Genomic DNA, 14,715 nt, shown 5'->3' with positions numbered 1-14,715 from the left:
GGGTGAGGAATGCCTACAATGCTGTAAATACGCGCGTGTGTAAATAGACGTTCGGAGAAAAACAGTGAAGGACGGCTGCTTTGTCTCGGCAGCAGCACACGCACCGAATCAGGAGGACAGGGCTGGGTGATGCTCCCGCCCCCGGCCCCGCTCCCGGCCCCCGGCGGCGCGGCTGTGACTCGGCGCTGGATTTCAGCGGCGCTTGGCAGGGCTCGGGGCTCCTCCCCCAGTGTGGTGTTACCCTCTCACTTGATCAAATCCTTGAACGTGAACAGTTTCACTGAAAAGCACTTTTGAAAAAAAAAAAAAAAAAATTCCACCAACAGTACGGAACAGCATCCAACTACCGGGGAGAAAGGGATTTGTTTCTTTTTCCCTTCTTTTTCTTTTTTTTTTTTTTTCTTTCTTCTTTCTTTTTTTTTTTTTTTTCCTCTCCCCCCCCCCTCTGGTCAGCGTCTCAGAGGCTGAGAAAGGGGGAAGAGAAAGAAGGAGAGCGAAAGAAAGAAGGACCTTCTGCAAATTATTATTATTATAATTAAAAGCCAGCCCCTTTCTCCTTAGGGAAAAAAAAAAAAAAAAAAAAACACCCTAAACGCAGCGGCTCGCCCCCCTTCCTCTCGGAGCCCCCCGACTCGCTCCGCAAAGGCATGGAGAAGGGGACTAACTGCTTTCCGACCTGCCACACCGTTTTCCTCGCCTGGACATGGCTCTTACTTCTCTCCTGGTGTTGCACCGGCGCCGAAATAACTTGCAGATCCTGCTCGTCTCCATCGCCCTCCTGGCCGTCCTCCTCGTCTCGCCTTAGGCAGGAACAGCGACAGCCACCGCCGCCAGCGCCGCGGGGATTACGGAGCTGGCCGGGCGGCCGTGCGCGGAGTTCCACCGGGGAGGTGGCGACTGCGGAACCGCTGCCGGCTGGGGAACCGGGGGGCCGCCCGGGGCCGCGGGGTGCGGAGTTCCTTTCAGTTGGGGCGGGCGGCGGAGCGGCCGGGAGCCGGGGTTCGGCAGCCCCACGAAGCAGGAGGAGCAGCGAAGGGCGCCCGGCGGAGGGCGGCGGTCGCGGAGTGCCCGCGACCGAGGGGCAGCGCAGCACCAGGGCTCAGCCCCGCGCTCCGCCGGAGGAGGGGAGAGCGGCGCGGCTGCGGGGGGGCTGAGGAGCTCCGGCTGGGCAGCACTACCTTCGCGCTCACCGGGGATGCTGCGCACAACCAAGCTATGGTGCACTGGTCCGGGCACAACAGCAGCGTGAGTACCACCACATCGCTTCGGGTGGGACAGGAGGGGAGGGATGGGGCTGCGCTCGCCCCTTCGGGTGCGGCAGAAGAGGGAGCTAAACGGGTGTCTTGCTTTTAGGGCAAATGGGAATCGGACGCGTAGCGATCGCCCCATGCAAAAGAGAAAAGTTTTGCTGGGGAAAAAAAGCAAGAGGCACCCCCACCCCGCACCCTGCGCAGCTGTGCTCTGCGGGGTTACGACGGCCCGAGCGCCCCCAGGTGCCAGAGCCCGCTCCCTTCCTTGCTTAGGAAGACCCCCGGCTCTGCCCCCGTCCCGTGTGCCGCACAGCCTGGTCCTCACGCTCTGCCTCTTCCTATGTGATGTACACCTTGGCACGCTTCGCTGCCTCTGTGCCGGGGGGTGAGTGATGGGCAGTGGTGATGGAGAAGCCCTCCCGTTCACAGCTCTGCGTGCTGGCGACAAGACGGATCCCATTAATTCATTAAGGGGTGGAAAGCTCCTCAGCATGCTGAGGGATTCCTAGAGGAGACAGGTAGTGTGAGCACAGGGGAAAGTTTGTGAAAAATCCCTGGCATCTCATGCCTTTTCCCTGAAGTCAGTGATAGGAAGGAGCTGCCACAACCCTGAAAGTTTGTGGGGCTGCTGGGGGGGGGGCATCCCCAAACCCGCAGTGCCATGGTAGTGCAGGGCCCTCCCTCACACCCTATGCTGTAACACCCGGCAGGTGGATGGGGACAGAACTTACATTTTCTTTTAAGCTGATACCACAAATGCTATTTCCAAAATCTGTGAGCAGGCACAGTCTTAAGGGCTCCTGGAAACCTTTATGCCTGGTGACAATATTCCCATTATTCTGATTACTGTAGCTCCTTGCTGCCTTGAAAATGCCTCTTTTATTGTTTTGCTGCTATTGGAAATGTGCATAAAGCAATTAGAGGCACAGAACAGATCAGCTGGATTTTCAGATATATCCCTCATGAGATTGATTAGTCATTAAAAAGCAAATGATCTGTCTATCTGCCTATCTATCTCTGCATCAGCCACAGCTTAATAATGTGCCATTCAACCACCTCCTTACATTTTTTGACTGGAAGTTTTTCTCTATTTATTATTTCTGAGGCAATAATGCTGACAGCAATGTAGATGTTACTTTGATTTAACCAATTTTTAAAGGCAGTTGTGTTTGCCAGACATGAATTCCACTCTCATTAAAGATGAAAGCAAACATCCAAGAGAAAACAGCCTCATGGTATATTTTAGCACTACACTTGTCTCTGGGATTATTTATTTTTAATATAATGTGGCATGAAATAAAGAAAACAACCTACATGTCCTCTCTTTTGTTTCATTTCAGTGCTGAATCAAAGGTGTTGAGCAAAAGAAGCTCCCTCATCCCCTCCCAGCCTGGATTCTGATAGTTGAGAGTATTTCTGATTAAAGTAATAGAGAAAACTCATTCTATAGGCATTTGTGGGGGGAAGAAAAAAAAAGTTATTTTTTCAAAGATACAAGAAAATGATTTCATAAAATCCCCGCACCTTCTTCTGCTTCTTTCATAGAAATATGCCATTTTAATTACTAGCTTCATTTATTCTTTAATTCCAGATGACAGAGAAGGCATAAGTGATAAAGGCAAACTTTTTGATTGTTCACGACTTTCCATTAAGATTTTGCACCTCAAGGTACCACGCACTGAAAGCTTCTGACTCAAAAGCATAAGGAAATGACTGGTGTTTGCTGCCAGTGTGGTGTCTGTGGGAAGGAAAAAGATGCACGTTAAGAAATAATAGCGTTGCTTCTCATGATTTTTTCTGGAGTGGAGTTTGGCACTGGGAGACTTTTCACTCCTGTCTTTTGGAGAGCACACACTTCATTCAATGATTAATTGGATTTTATTTTTTTAAAGCAGTGTATCATATGACTCCAGAGGGACAGTTAAATGCTTGAAGCTGAGCCCTTTCATTTATTATCAGAGAAGGCTGACGGTGGTGCCTGACTTTCTGCTGCAGCCCAGTTTTTTCCTAGTTTAACTGTTGGGTTGGCTGTGGCGTGGGGAGGTCAATCACTTTGCCCAAGGTCACGCAAGGAGCTAGTGTGACCTCTGTTCTAGCCACTTCTGTTCCCTATCTCTCACTCTAAGATATGCTAAGAAAGCATATGCTTTCTTAGTTCATAGCAGATATAAAGTAGCTCGAAGCTGGCTTGAGAATGGCCAGAAGATTAATTCATGTCTCGTGACTGTGCTCGATAATCTAGTAGAGCACGTAGGAGATCTGCTTGTTACTGCTTTTAGGCTACTGAAACAGAAAACATGCAAATGGATTGCTTTTACCAGTTTCCTGTTACTTGAAGAGAGTTCATAACTGAGGCTTTTTGGTTTATGATTTATTAAAAACATGATCAATCACATTTCATGTCATGAAGCAGTACATTTCAAATCAAGCAGTGGCAGTGGGGGTTTCCTAAGACTGGATGGATTTGGAAAGAAGAGGGAATGATCGTTATAAAAAAGTATTTGCTTTTTTTCTTTTTACTGGGATGTATACATGTACAGACACTATAGAGGGAGATATTTGTAGCTGCTGTATGTTCTGTTACCCATAATATTTAGAACCTCCTGCAAGTATTTTACTGTTACATTAAGAGCAACTCCCCCTCTTTTTCCTCTCCGTCTCCTCTTGCTCAAATCTTAATTTAACATATTAAACATATTAAAAAAAATAATCCCTTCCAGGCAACCAACTTTTGTTTTCTCCCTTTGCAGATAGTGAGGTCAGGATTAGAATAGAGGCAGAAACCTGGTGAGATTGGGGAATTTGGGCTCTCTGCTTTGTCCTGCCCACAAGCTTTCTTTGTGACCTTAGAAAAGACAATTAACCCAGCTGAATCTCCTCTTCCATGTTAAATGAGAATAGTACTGCTTACCTCCACAAAGTGGTGTTGTGGAGCAGAATTTTGTTTTGTACAATACCTGAAGATCTTCAGGTGGTAATTACTAGGAAAATGCAAAAAAAATGTTCAGCATAGAAATGAGGTTTGTGTTCTCTGACTGCTATCTCAGGAGCTGCACTTGGCTTAATTCTCTGGGTTTGATATAAGAAAAAGGTGACTTACACTTAAGAATCAATCTGTCCTATAGAAGCATTTATTGAGAGAGGTTGCTGAAGCTCTTGAGGGACCTGCTGTAGATCAGATAAAATGTTTTCTTGTTATGGCCTTTCTGAAAAAAAGGAGAATTTTTAGTGCAAGCTAGCATTATTTTCAGAAGATCTGCAAGCCATTCTGTTTAAAAACCTTTCCACTCTGCACAGAGTACCAATGTGCCATTCAGTGAGCAGTTGTATCCTCTTTACTTTTTTTCCCTCTCCCTAAGTGGTTGTGTTATTGCATGAAATTTTTCCTTGTTCTGCTCACCAGATGCTCCCTCCAACCTTCCTGTGAAGATAATCTGATTTCTCAGATTATCTTTTTTTCCTTTTTCCCTCACATATACCTAAGATAAGGACCCACAAAAATAAGCAGCATCACTTTTTTAATGTTGTTACAGCTTTAAATCTTGTTTCTTGACAATAATTTTTTTTTAAAGTGATTTCAATGAGAAGAAATGGATAAAACACTCAGATTGCCCTGTTGATGTGATCCTTAGTGAAATGGTGCACCAGGACACCAGTTGTCATTAGGTTTCAGAGTTATCACTCTGATGAATGTAACTGTTTGTAGGAAGTATTTAATTGTCTATGCTTTTTTGATGGAAGCCCTGCAAGTTCAGTGTTTTGATCTGTTCTATGTAAGAAGCAAAGATACACATTTTTAGTTTTCTTTCAACCTCTAGAAGATATTTTCAGTCCATTTTCCAATGAGTGGCCTCAGTTTACGACCACAGTGTGCTTCACCCATCTCAGTATGCATTTCCTTTCTTTCTAGTAACAACTTCAGGCCAAAATTCAGACTGAAAGATGAGAATATGTGCTAGAATGCCACAAAAAGAAAGGACATTTGCCTAAGGCATGTGTAGCAGTTGTACTGATGCTTATAGTATGATCCAGGCTCTGGAAGTTGGGGAAGATAGGATTAGAGCTGGCAAATGGCTGTACAGGGTCTTGTTTTATCATGCCAGCCTACTGCTGTCATTTCTAGTATTAGTACGATTATGAGATTCACTCCAAGACTGGGAATATGAGAAGTCTTAGGCAGAGGAGTTTGGTGAAGAGGTGGCTAATAATACTGTAGTAGCCAACTGGTACCTATAGTAGAATTAGAAATATGAAGCTTATCTTATTGATAGGAGAGCATATAATCAGAATATGTCCAAGTGGACACTGAGAAAGAGTTCAGTCTCAAAGAAAGTGGTGCTGCAAGCCACATGGCTTTTAAGACTCAGACATGATCTGATGGTGATAGACCTGTCCTGAACAGGGTTCTGTGTTTCTTTTTCTCCTGCCACCAGAGATCCTTTTGCTTTACCTTATGCTAGTTCTGAGGGCTGGCAGTGTAAGGCAAATTGTCCAAGTGAAGCCTGTCTTTTCTGGGAATGATTCTTCTGAATGCTGTTGGCAGTGTTCTGGTGTGATCTGCTAATGTACTGGTGGTTTGATGCTGAGACATTACTCACTCCCATGGTGAATTACAAGCTGGGGAGGTTGATGGCCTTGCTGCCTGCCAGGTAGTTTTTCATTAAGATGCCTAACAATGCAGTGCACAATGGGCAGAAGGAGGTGGGCAACATTTGCAATTCCAAATGGATTGCTGTGCTTGGAAAGGATGAAGGGGAGAAAATGAATCTTTAGGCAGGGAATGCTGCAGTTAGTTGTCAGCCATGGGTAACTGCTGCAGTAGTCCAATTGGATTCCAGTCTAAAACGTTTACTCCTAAATTTTAAGATAGTGGTAGAGCAATCATATTAATTTCACTGAATTTGGTATATATTTTAATTGCTATTCTAGACTGATTTTTCTCCTCTAATGGCTTTTGCTTATGTTGAGGTCTTGTTGATACTGAAGGGACACCAGCTGTGTCACAATGTCTTGATTCATTTCCATTTCTGCAGTAATGAAGTTTGCCACTAAAGCTATTGTACAGGACTTTGGCAATCCATTTTAAATTAATATTCCAGTGGGAAAGATGGAGAAATAGAAATGAAACTCTCATGGTGCAATTGCTTTATGACTGTGTTGAGTCAGTAGAGAGGGAGAAGGGCATCTGGAAAGGATTCTTTGGGCTATTTCTCTCCAGGCTGGCTTCATTGTCAAGTCAGGTTTATGCCTAGTTGGGCCATGTTGTTGCCTGTGTGCCTTGTGAAGTTGGCTGATTCTCCAAACTGCTCCAAAAGCAGCAGTTGTTGGTATTCTCATAGCAGTATCCTTTCAGGCTTCAATAATTAGACTCAGAGATAAAGTCTTACATTGGTGGCTAAGCTTTCACAGTGATTTGAGTGCGAACAGGCACAACTACATGTACAGCTACATTTCTTTATTCACTTCTTTAAAAATGGAAAACATTCATCCAATTAGACAGCAGTATTTTGAAAATGAGTTTGAATAGAGAACTAATGGTAGGGCAGAGAAACTTCTCCCAAAAGAGAGTTGTGATAAGGCAAATATTTTTCTAACATGCAGAGCTACAGGAATATGAAACTTTCTGAGAATTTCTGATTTTATAGCTGGATTTGTGGTAGAGATTTTAGAAAAAAATATGGAAGCAGTGTTATTTGAGGGGTAAAACACAGCTTAAGTGCAAAGGTCTTTAATGTTGGTTGTACTAAAGGACGCTAGGAACTGGTGTAGCAAACAGTCGAGAATTTACTTGTCATACCACAGTGTCATGCTCCTTCAGCTCCCTGAATCTCTGTAGATGGAACACAGAACAGTATGTGCTTACCCGAATCAATGATCTCTTTTCAAGATTGAAGGCTAAACCTGAGCTCATGGTTGGGATTGGTTCCAGGGCAATGGCAAAAAAACTCATCAGCTATGGATTTAGGACTTGAGCTTCACTGGGGTCTGTTCAAGAGTGAGAATCTATGTTTGAAGGTGTGGAGTCTGGCCTGCCTCTAATCAAGAGCATAAATTAAATAACATGTTGCTTGTGCAGTATTTAATTCTGTATTGCAGAAGTTCTCCAAAGCAGCAAAATATATTTGGTTGGATCCTTAGTGTAAACCTAAGTACTGCTGCTTGGGTTACAGCTGCAAGATTGTGGGAAGATGAGCTTCCTTCCCCTTCTTTGGAAAATACTGCTTTGCTGATGTGAACACTGTGCCTACAAACTTCTTGGTTTGCTTAAACTCTCTGTAAAAGCTCAAAGCGAATAGTTCCCAAATCCCTACTTCTCCTCAACATCCAGAGAAAATTGCAGCATCATTTCCTTTGCAAAAGGAAGGTGTGGCAGTATTTCCTTTCCTGAATTTCTAGGCTGTTGTGAGACTGAGGGAAGCAAATAGTTTGCTGGGTGTTTGAAGAGGATGACTGTATGTTTCAAACGTATTTGATCAATAAACTGCTGTAGAAATGTTAAGGTCAGTCCCAGCCCTCGTGGCCAGCTGAGTCCCAGCACACAATGAAAATCAGAAAAGGTTGATGCCGAATAATCAGAACTCTTTCTTTCCTCCCTCTCAGTCTTGAAGGGGAGCTGATTGGTCTCCCACTGAAATGAGTGGCAAAGCTGGCTCCTATTCATGCAGGGTCTCTAATGCTGGGGCCATCGTGCTGTTTTCTCCTCTTAGCATTTGGATATATGATTCAAACACTGCCCAGGTGGATCTGCAGAGTGCTACATGGTCTCCGTGCCCAAAATAGCAGCACTTTTAATTAACTCCTGCATGATTTGGGTCCCCTAGGGTGCAGGCTGTAGGTGCTGGGTTGCTGCTGTGTGAGAAGCAGAGCTGGGCACTAGAGGGAGTGTGGGCATTTGCTAAAGGAAGGAAAATACTGCAGCAGGTGGGGAGGGGAGCCGGGCCTGGGAAATCCACACTGGAAAGACAGGCGCTGCTGAAATATTGATATGAAAACCTGCTTGGAGTCATTGACTCTGTGAAACTCCTGCTGTCCGGGGTTCCCTCTGCGATGGCAAAATAATCTTAGTGAGCACTCGGCCATGGTGAACATCTTTCCCTGCCTTGTAGCTGTACCATCTCTCTTTTGTGTTGTCTCTAATTGCTGCTAGGCTTCTTCCTGGAGGTGGGAGCCCAGAATCTCTCATCAGTTCAGCTCCCTGAGCTCTGCAAGTGCCTCTGGCAACCCCCAGCATGTGCCAGCAGTGCTGCTGGGCTGGGAGAACGATGGTATTATCCTCCGCTATGCCAGTGAGCAGCAGTGAGTACACATCACCTTCTCAATGCAGTGCTCCATTTTGTGTCTGTGAGTAACCCCCAGGGATGGCTGCTGATCTGCTTCTTCTCCTGTACCTGTGGAGCCTTTTGCTGAGGGCTAGGTGCTTTCATTGACCCTTTCCCCATGCCCTATTTATGGAGGATAAGCTTATCCTGATGGGTCTTTTCCTCTAAGACTCCACTATAAATGCAGATGTGGAGTCCTCTGTACAGCAGAGACGTAGACCTGTTGGAGCGCATCCAGAGAAGGGCCACAAAGATGATCTAAGGGATGGAACAATATCTAAAGGGGGACTATAATAAAGAAGAGGACAGATTCTTTAGTGTGATCTGTTGTGATAGAAGGGGAAATGGTTTCAAACTGAAAGAGGGGAGACTTAGATTGGATATAAGGAAGAAGTGTTTTTTATTCTTTATTTTATAAGGGTGGTGTGAGGCACTGGCACATGTTGCCCAGAGAGGTGGTGGGTGCCCTGTCCCTGGAGATGCTCAAGATCAGACTGCAGGTATCCCTGTTCATTGCAGAGGAGTTGGACCAGGTGGCCTTTAAAGGTCCCTTGCAACTCAAATGATTGTGTGATAATTTGATGAGCATGAGAATGTTGTACAAATCCGAGTGTTTAGTGCTTCTCTTCTTTTCTTTTGTGTGAGTGTGGAGGAGCAGAATGGGCTGGAATCCATCCCAGCCACTGCACGGTAGGACAAAATAACATTAACATCTCAGGAAGAAAGGTTGTGCTTACTTCTGTCTTTTGGACTAAAACAGATCTTTGGGCGTTGGGAGAGATGGGATTGAGTAGCAGCAAATCATTTACATCAGGAATGTATGAAAGGCCTTGGGATCCTAGCAGCAACTGCTGTTCTGCTGTTACAAACGGTACATCAGTCAATAACATGTGGGTGATGCTGGTATGTTTTTAGTAGTCAGTGATGCTGCTAGTGTGCACTGAGCCCCCTGTGATCATCTGGGAGTGAGGTTAGTGGGACAGAGGACTTGAGCGCAGAGCTCCTACTGGCTTTCTAGGCTGAGAGAAAGACATGGGCTAAGCTCAGATGTGCTTCCTCAGAGTGACAGAGAAGAACAGGGTGTGTGCACGGGTCATCATCATGATTTGTATACTTGCCATTGGGGTTGTACACTTCCCCTTGCTTTGGTTCCCCCATCTACAAAGGGGTGCTAACTCAAATGTAGGGCTGTTGATGAAACTTGATATGGATACCCCTTGCAAAAGGGTGTTGAGTGGAAAGGAATTTATACAATATGATTATTTAGCTCTTATCAACTATGTTTTAGGATCTCAGGGGTGCAGAGAGGAAAGAATAAGAGCTCTAGATCATTGTTAGCCATTGCTTGTGCCTGATTGGAAAATCCCCCATATCTGTGATCAGCAACCTCCATGCAGGTAAACAGGGCCTCCTGGCTGTAATTCCGAGCTGCTTCTGCCAGAAGATGGAGAGAAAATCTTTCCATATGAGGTGGGTGTGTGAAATTCTGTATTCCAGATTTCATATACTTTATGGTCAAGCCTCACCAATCCTGTGCTTATGGCATAATAGTGATAACTGCACACATAAAGATCTTATGCTATTTCCTTTAACTGTACATTTCAAAGGTTACTAAGAAAGGTAAGTAACGTTGGCTGTTAATTTTATTTGGAGAAATCGAGGCATGGGAGATAGGAGGAACTTGCTCCTGGTTGTGTTGGTCAGAACCAGAGCTAGAAGGCAACAGTTCTGACTCCTATCCCTTATTGATATGGCTTCTTAAGGATAAAGGTTTTGCTTTACTTCAGCTGTGATGCAGCTCACATAGTGGATGCATTTTTTTGTTTAGAAGAATTGGTGTGAAAGAAAGGAAAAATGGGTGAGAAGAGCAGCTAAGAGTGGAAAGAATAGGCCTCTCATTAATAACAAAGTGTAATGTGCTCAACTAAAATCATTAACAGATTGATCAAGTTAAAGCTCTGCAAATTTCTGTCTGAAAGTGATTTAAAAGTATCTTCCTCTGCATTTCTAACCCTTTTACCAGTACGGTTTCCCAGTCTGAAGTACTTAATTGTAGTACCTTCAGGCTGGAAGAAAGGTGATATAGCGAGGCTGTGAGAGCCACGAATTTGGGCTTCCATTGGAAATGCAGAGCTGAAAGAGGAACCTTAGTTGTTTTATGATTCTGTGATTTTGGATGATGGTAGTGGCAGGACATCTATGGGTCTGTGAGCCTATTTGCTTGTGTGTTTTGTCATAATGTATTAGAATGCAAGGTTCAAGGGTCTTGTTACCTTTCAGAGATATTTTCCACTCTTTGTATTCCATCTCCCAACCCATATGGAAAAGTTGCTGCCCCAGCCTGTGGTGAAGGACTTCTAAAACTAAATCTTCTTGCACCCTTGAATGGGTCCTGGACTGGATTTCTCCCATGTCAGTCTTCTTTTGAAAGATGGAGGGCTGGAACTGTACATAATGTCCTTTTTATGGTGCCCATAGTGTCTTTCACTTCGTTCCTAACTTGTTGAACACTGATAGCCTTTAATGCTATGGTAGGAATTTTGGGGGGGGTGGGGAGGGGGGGGGAAGGGGTACAGAGAGGTGGCTGGGACCCTACATCTGATCAGAACTGCTATCTGAACCAGCATAAGCTCTGTGTTTGCATTGAGACAGGGTTTCTGCTTCTGTTTGTGTATCTAAAGGCTGATGTAAAACATGAGTGTGAGCCTGTGAATGAAGGAGCACAGTGACCTTATGCACAGGAAGCCTTGCCCACATCATGTGGCAGGGGAGAAGGCAAGCAAACAAGCCTGTTTCGGACAGGAGGTCTCTGAAAACCAGATCTGCCATCTGGCCTGAAAAATGGCTCACCTCTGAGGATGAAAACAGATGTGATAACCATGCTGTTCTTGAGAGAGAATGAATCTTGATTCCAATGTGCTTTGGTAACTGTTGGAGCAACATCAGGAGAAAGCCCTGTGGAATCAAATTGTCTGGATCAGGTGTTACATAGATACAGACACCAGGGCTGGCAGCTCTACTGCCATCACTAAACAGAAAACTTCTAAAAAGTGTGGGATATAAAACATGGCAGGGGAAGGTCTGATTGTGGTACCTTGCTGGTCTATAATTTCTGCTGAGGGTTTTTGGTGATCTGCTCTACTAACTGCAGTGAATGTTTGCCTACCTGGCCTGTGGTAGCTGCCTGCTCTCCAAAACATTAGGAAAAAAAAAAAAAAAAAAAAAAAGGCTGATCATTTTATTAAGCATCAGAAACTTGCAATCTATTATTCTTAACTATTTTCTCTTCCAGAAGTTGTCTCTCTGTGTTTTCTTTCATCTCTGTTGAGACCTCTCTTGCAGCTGCTCAATTGGACAAGAGAACAGCTGCCCCTTGGTGTGCTTGGCTGAGTGTTACAGGTGTGCTGAGGCAGCTGTGGTCTGCACAGCAATGAGCCTGAGCTCTGCCAGCTCTGAGAACAGTCACTGGGTGCCTTATGGTTCAGGCCAGATACTATTTTGGGATCTGTTTCTCCACTCAGCTGATCTATATTTATTGAACTTACAGGAATTCTGTGCTGTGACACTTCTTCCCCGTCTGTTGAATTCAGTTCAAATTCATCAATAGATCCCAAAATTATTCCTCCCTAGCTAACACATGAACAGACAGACATGATCTGTTGCATCCAAAGCTGAAGCCTTGCTTCTTTTTGAAGGCAACCTAAAACTCAACTACAGTATCAGCACTGAGGTGGCTTTAATTTACTTAATTAATATTGCTCTCTTTTGTTTTTTGCCAGCCTGCTTGAAAACTGTTCCTTTAATCAAAAGGCAGCACTGCTGGCAGTGTAGCATTTTCCAGTTTGCTTGTACTGCATCTCTTTGTTCCAAGCTCAATTCTACACTTGCTTGCTTTTAATTAATTAAAGATTATCTTTGTAACTGTTCCTACCTGACATGCTGCAAGTGACGAAGCCTTCCTTTCTGAGTTGCTCTGAGGGCACGTTCTGATGGCTTTCAGCTGTGTGCATGCACACTTTAATTTGGGCTTCCTGTAATGCTACTGGAAATGGAAAATAAATTGGATGAGGGAGAAAATGTCATAGTAAAAACTTGCAAAAGAGAGAAGGAGGTGGATCTAACTCTGATAGTGAAGAATAAGATCAAATGATGTGCTGGTCAGTTTTCTTTGCTTCTTCCTGAACATGGAGCCAGATGTTTTGCTCCCGCATGATGGTCCTTGTGGTGAACTTGTGCTGGCAGACAGTTCTGGCTACAGGGGAGCTGAGTAGTTGTTTCAGGTTCATTCTTTATTTAAATGCTTTCCCTCTGTAGTCAGCCTTGTACTTGACTTGTATGGATGCATTTTCCTTGCGCATCCTTTTGCTATGGCAGCTTTTGCCCTGAGCAGGGAAGAACAACAAACCTCACAGGAGGAATTAGCACTGAAAGTGGTGTGGGAGGGAAAATCTCTTGAGTGAAGCAGGTAGTACTACTGGCAGCCAATGCAGTATTTTGATTCTGTGTTGCTTTGTGGCTAAGTCAAAACCCCCTCTGGGAGAGAGGGGAGGAGAGTGATTATGTGGAGTCAGTGTGTTAATGCTGGGATGTGGTCAATTCAGGTTAGATGTGCCATGGCTGAATGATGTTTGGAGGTGTCTCAGACAAGAGCTGGGCAGAACAATGCTGTCTGAAGGCTGTTCTACTTACTTAGGTCAAAATACTTGAACACCCTCAATAGTACACCCTCACCTGCCAGGGTGTATAAATTGCTGTCATGCAAGCAGAAGCTTTAGACTAGTAGTGAAATGGTCTGTCCTGCCATTAGTTGCAGGGAGAGAAAGGATGTCAGTAAATACATTCAAGGGATGCTGTTCAGCTCACGCTCATGGCAATTCTGTGCTGGTATTGGACTGACATAGCTTGATTTATGCTAGTGCCAATAGGATTCTAGTGCAAGTATTTCTGTATTCAGCCTTTGTTTTGCCAGTGCAGGTCTCTGTGCATGTCTTCTGCTTCTTGTCATTAATTTTTCATTCTTCTGGAGTTTTGTTTTCTGTTCTCCTGAGCTCAGAACAGTGGAAATGTATTGCTTGATTGTAAGAACCGTGACTCCATTTGTAGCTCAAGGGAGGGAGACCAAGGTATTGCTACAGAGTGAACTGGTATCACTTTCCCTGTCTTGCATTGGTGGGAAATCAAATGGTGGAACATTCATGTATGTGCAAGTCAGCTGGAGTGCATTGACATGCGCCTGTGTTGCATGTATTTGCAATGTGAACATGGATATTCCTTGGCTACCAGGTATTTAGGTGCTGTAAGATGAGAACTACTGAGTTGATCTTGCCAAGTCTCCGCATTTTTTGTGCTACTTCTAATGAAAATCGAAATGTGAAAATATATTTTAAACATCTGTGTGCTGGCCATGGTTCTCTGTCAACTCCTAATGATCATGGGATTCTTCCAAGTCTTTCAGGCAACTGTGTGCTCCCAGTTTGCTGCTCACAAGGGGCTGTTGTTTTGAGGGGTCCCACCCTCTTGCTCAACGGAAGTCCGGGGAGTGGGCAGTTTGTAACAAGCCAGCCAGCCAAACTCTGAAGAATTGTGCTGTGCAGTGAGGTAGATGTAGCTCTTGTGGTCGAATGACTGCAGCACAAATGGGCAGGGCAGTGAAGGTGGTCTATTTATTAGAGTGAGTTCCCATTAACTCCTTTCCTTGACAGGTTAAATATCTGTAGACGTTTCTGTCCCTTGTCATACAAGATCAGATTAAAAGCCAGAGAATTCTTTGCATTTCTGTCAAGTTTAATAGGCTTTGGACACGTGCCCAGGAACATAAGATCAGATGTGCTGGACAAGACCAAAAGTCCATCTATTCCCAGTGTCACATTTGACATTGCTCAGTAGCATGGCTGTTTCTGGCAGGCAGTTGTCTGGCACATCTAGCATTTGAAATCTAGCTTATATAGTACTCAGCTTTGCCAATGACTTGCTGCTCAGCTTGGTACTTCTGAATGTGCATGGAGTAGCTGACAGAAGGCAAATACCATGAGCTTAATCCCCGGCCCCCATCTCCATTCTGATGACTTCCCCAGATCTGACAGACCAAGCATAGGTGTGCATTCTGATGAAAATTAAAGCCACCCTCTTTTTAAAATAATTATTTG

General features: G+C 44.5%; 1 protein-coding gene across 1 annotated transcript in view; it reads left to right on the top strand.

The window, feature by feature from the left end:
- Nucleotides 1-647: 647 nt before the first annotated feature.
- Nucleotides 648-14,715, top strand: part of SORCS3 (sortilin related VPS10 domain containing receptor 3) — a 271,115-nt gene continuing 257,047 nt past the window's right edge. The window contains 2 exon segments of the mRNA XM_042818330.1: nt 648-1,145; nt 1,147-1,245. Coding sequence (XP_042674264.1) covers nt 648-1,145; nt 1,147-1,245 — 597 coding nt within the window.

Source organism: Centrocercus urophasianus, unplaced genomic scaffold, assembly GCF_019232065.1.
Source record: "Centrocercus urophasianus isolate 14NV4802_14NV808 unplaced genomic scaffold, USGS_Curo_1.0 seq_17, whole genome shotgun sequence".
Taxonomy (NCBI): Eukaryota; Metazoa; Chordata; class Aves; order Galliformes; family Phasianidae; genus Centrocercus; species Centrocercus urophasianus.
Note: the sequence above shows the minus strand (reverse complement) of the source record. Positions and strands in the feature narration are given on the sequence as shown.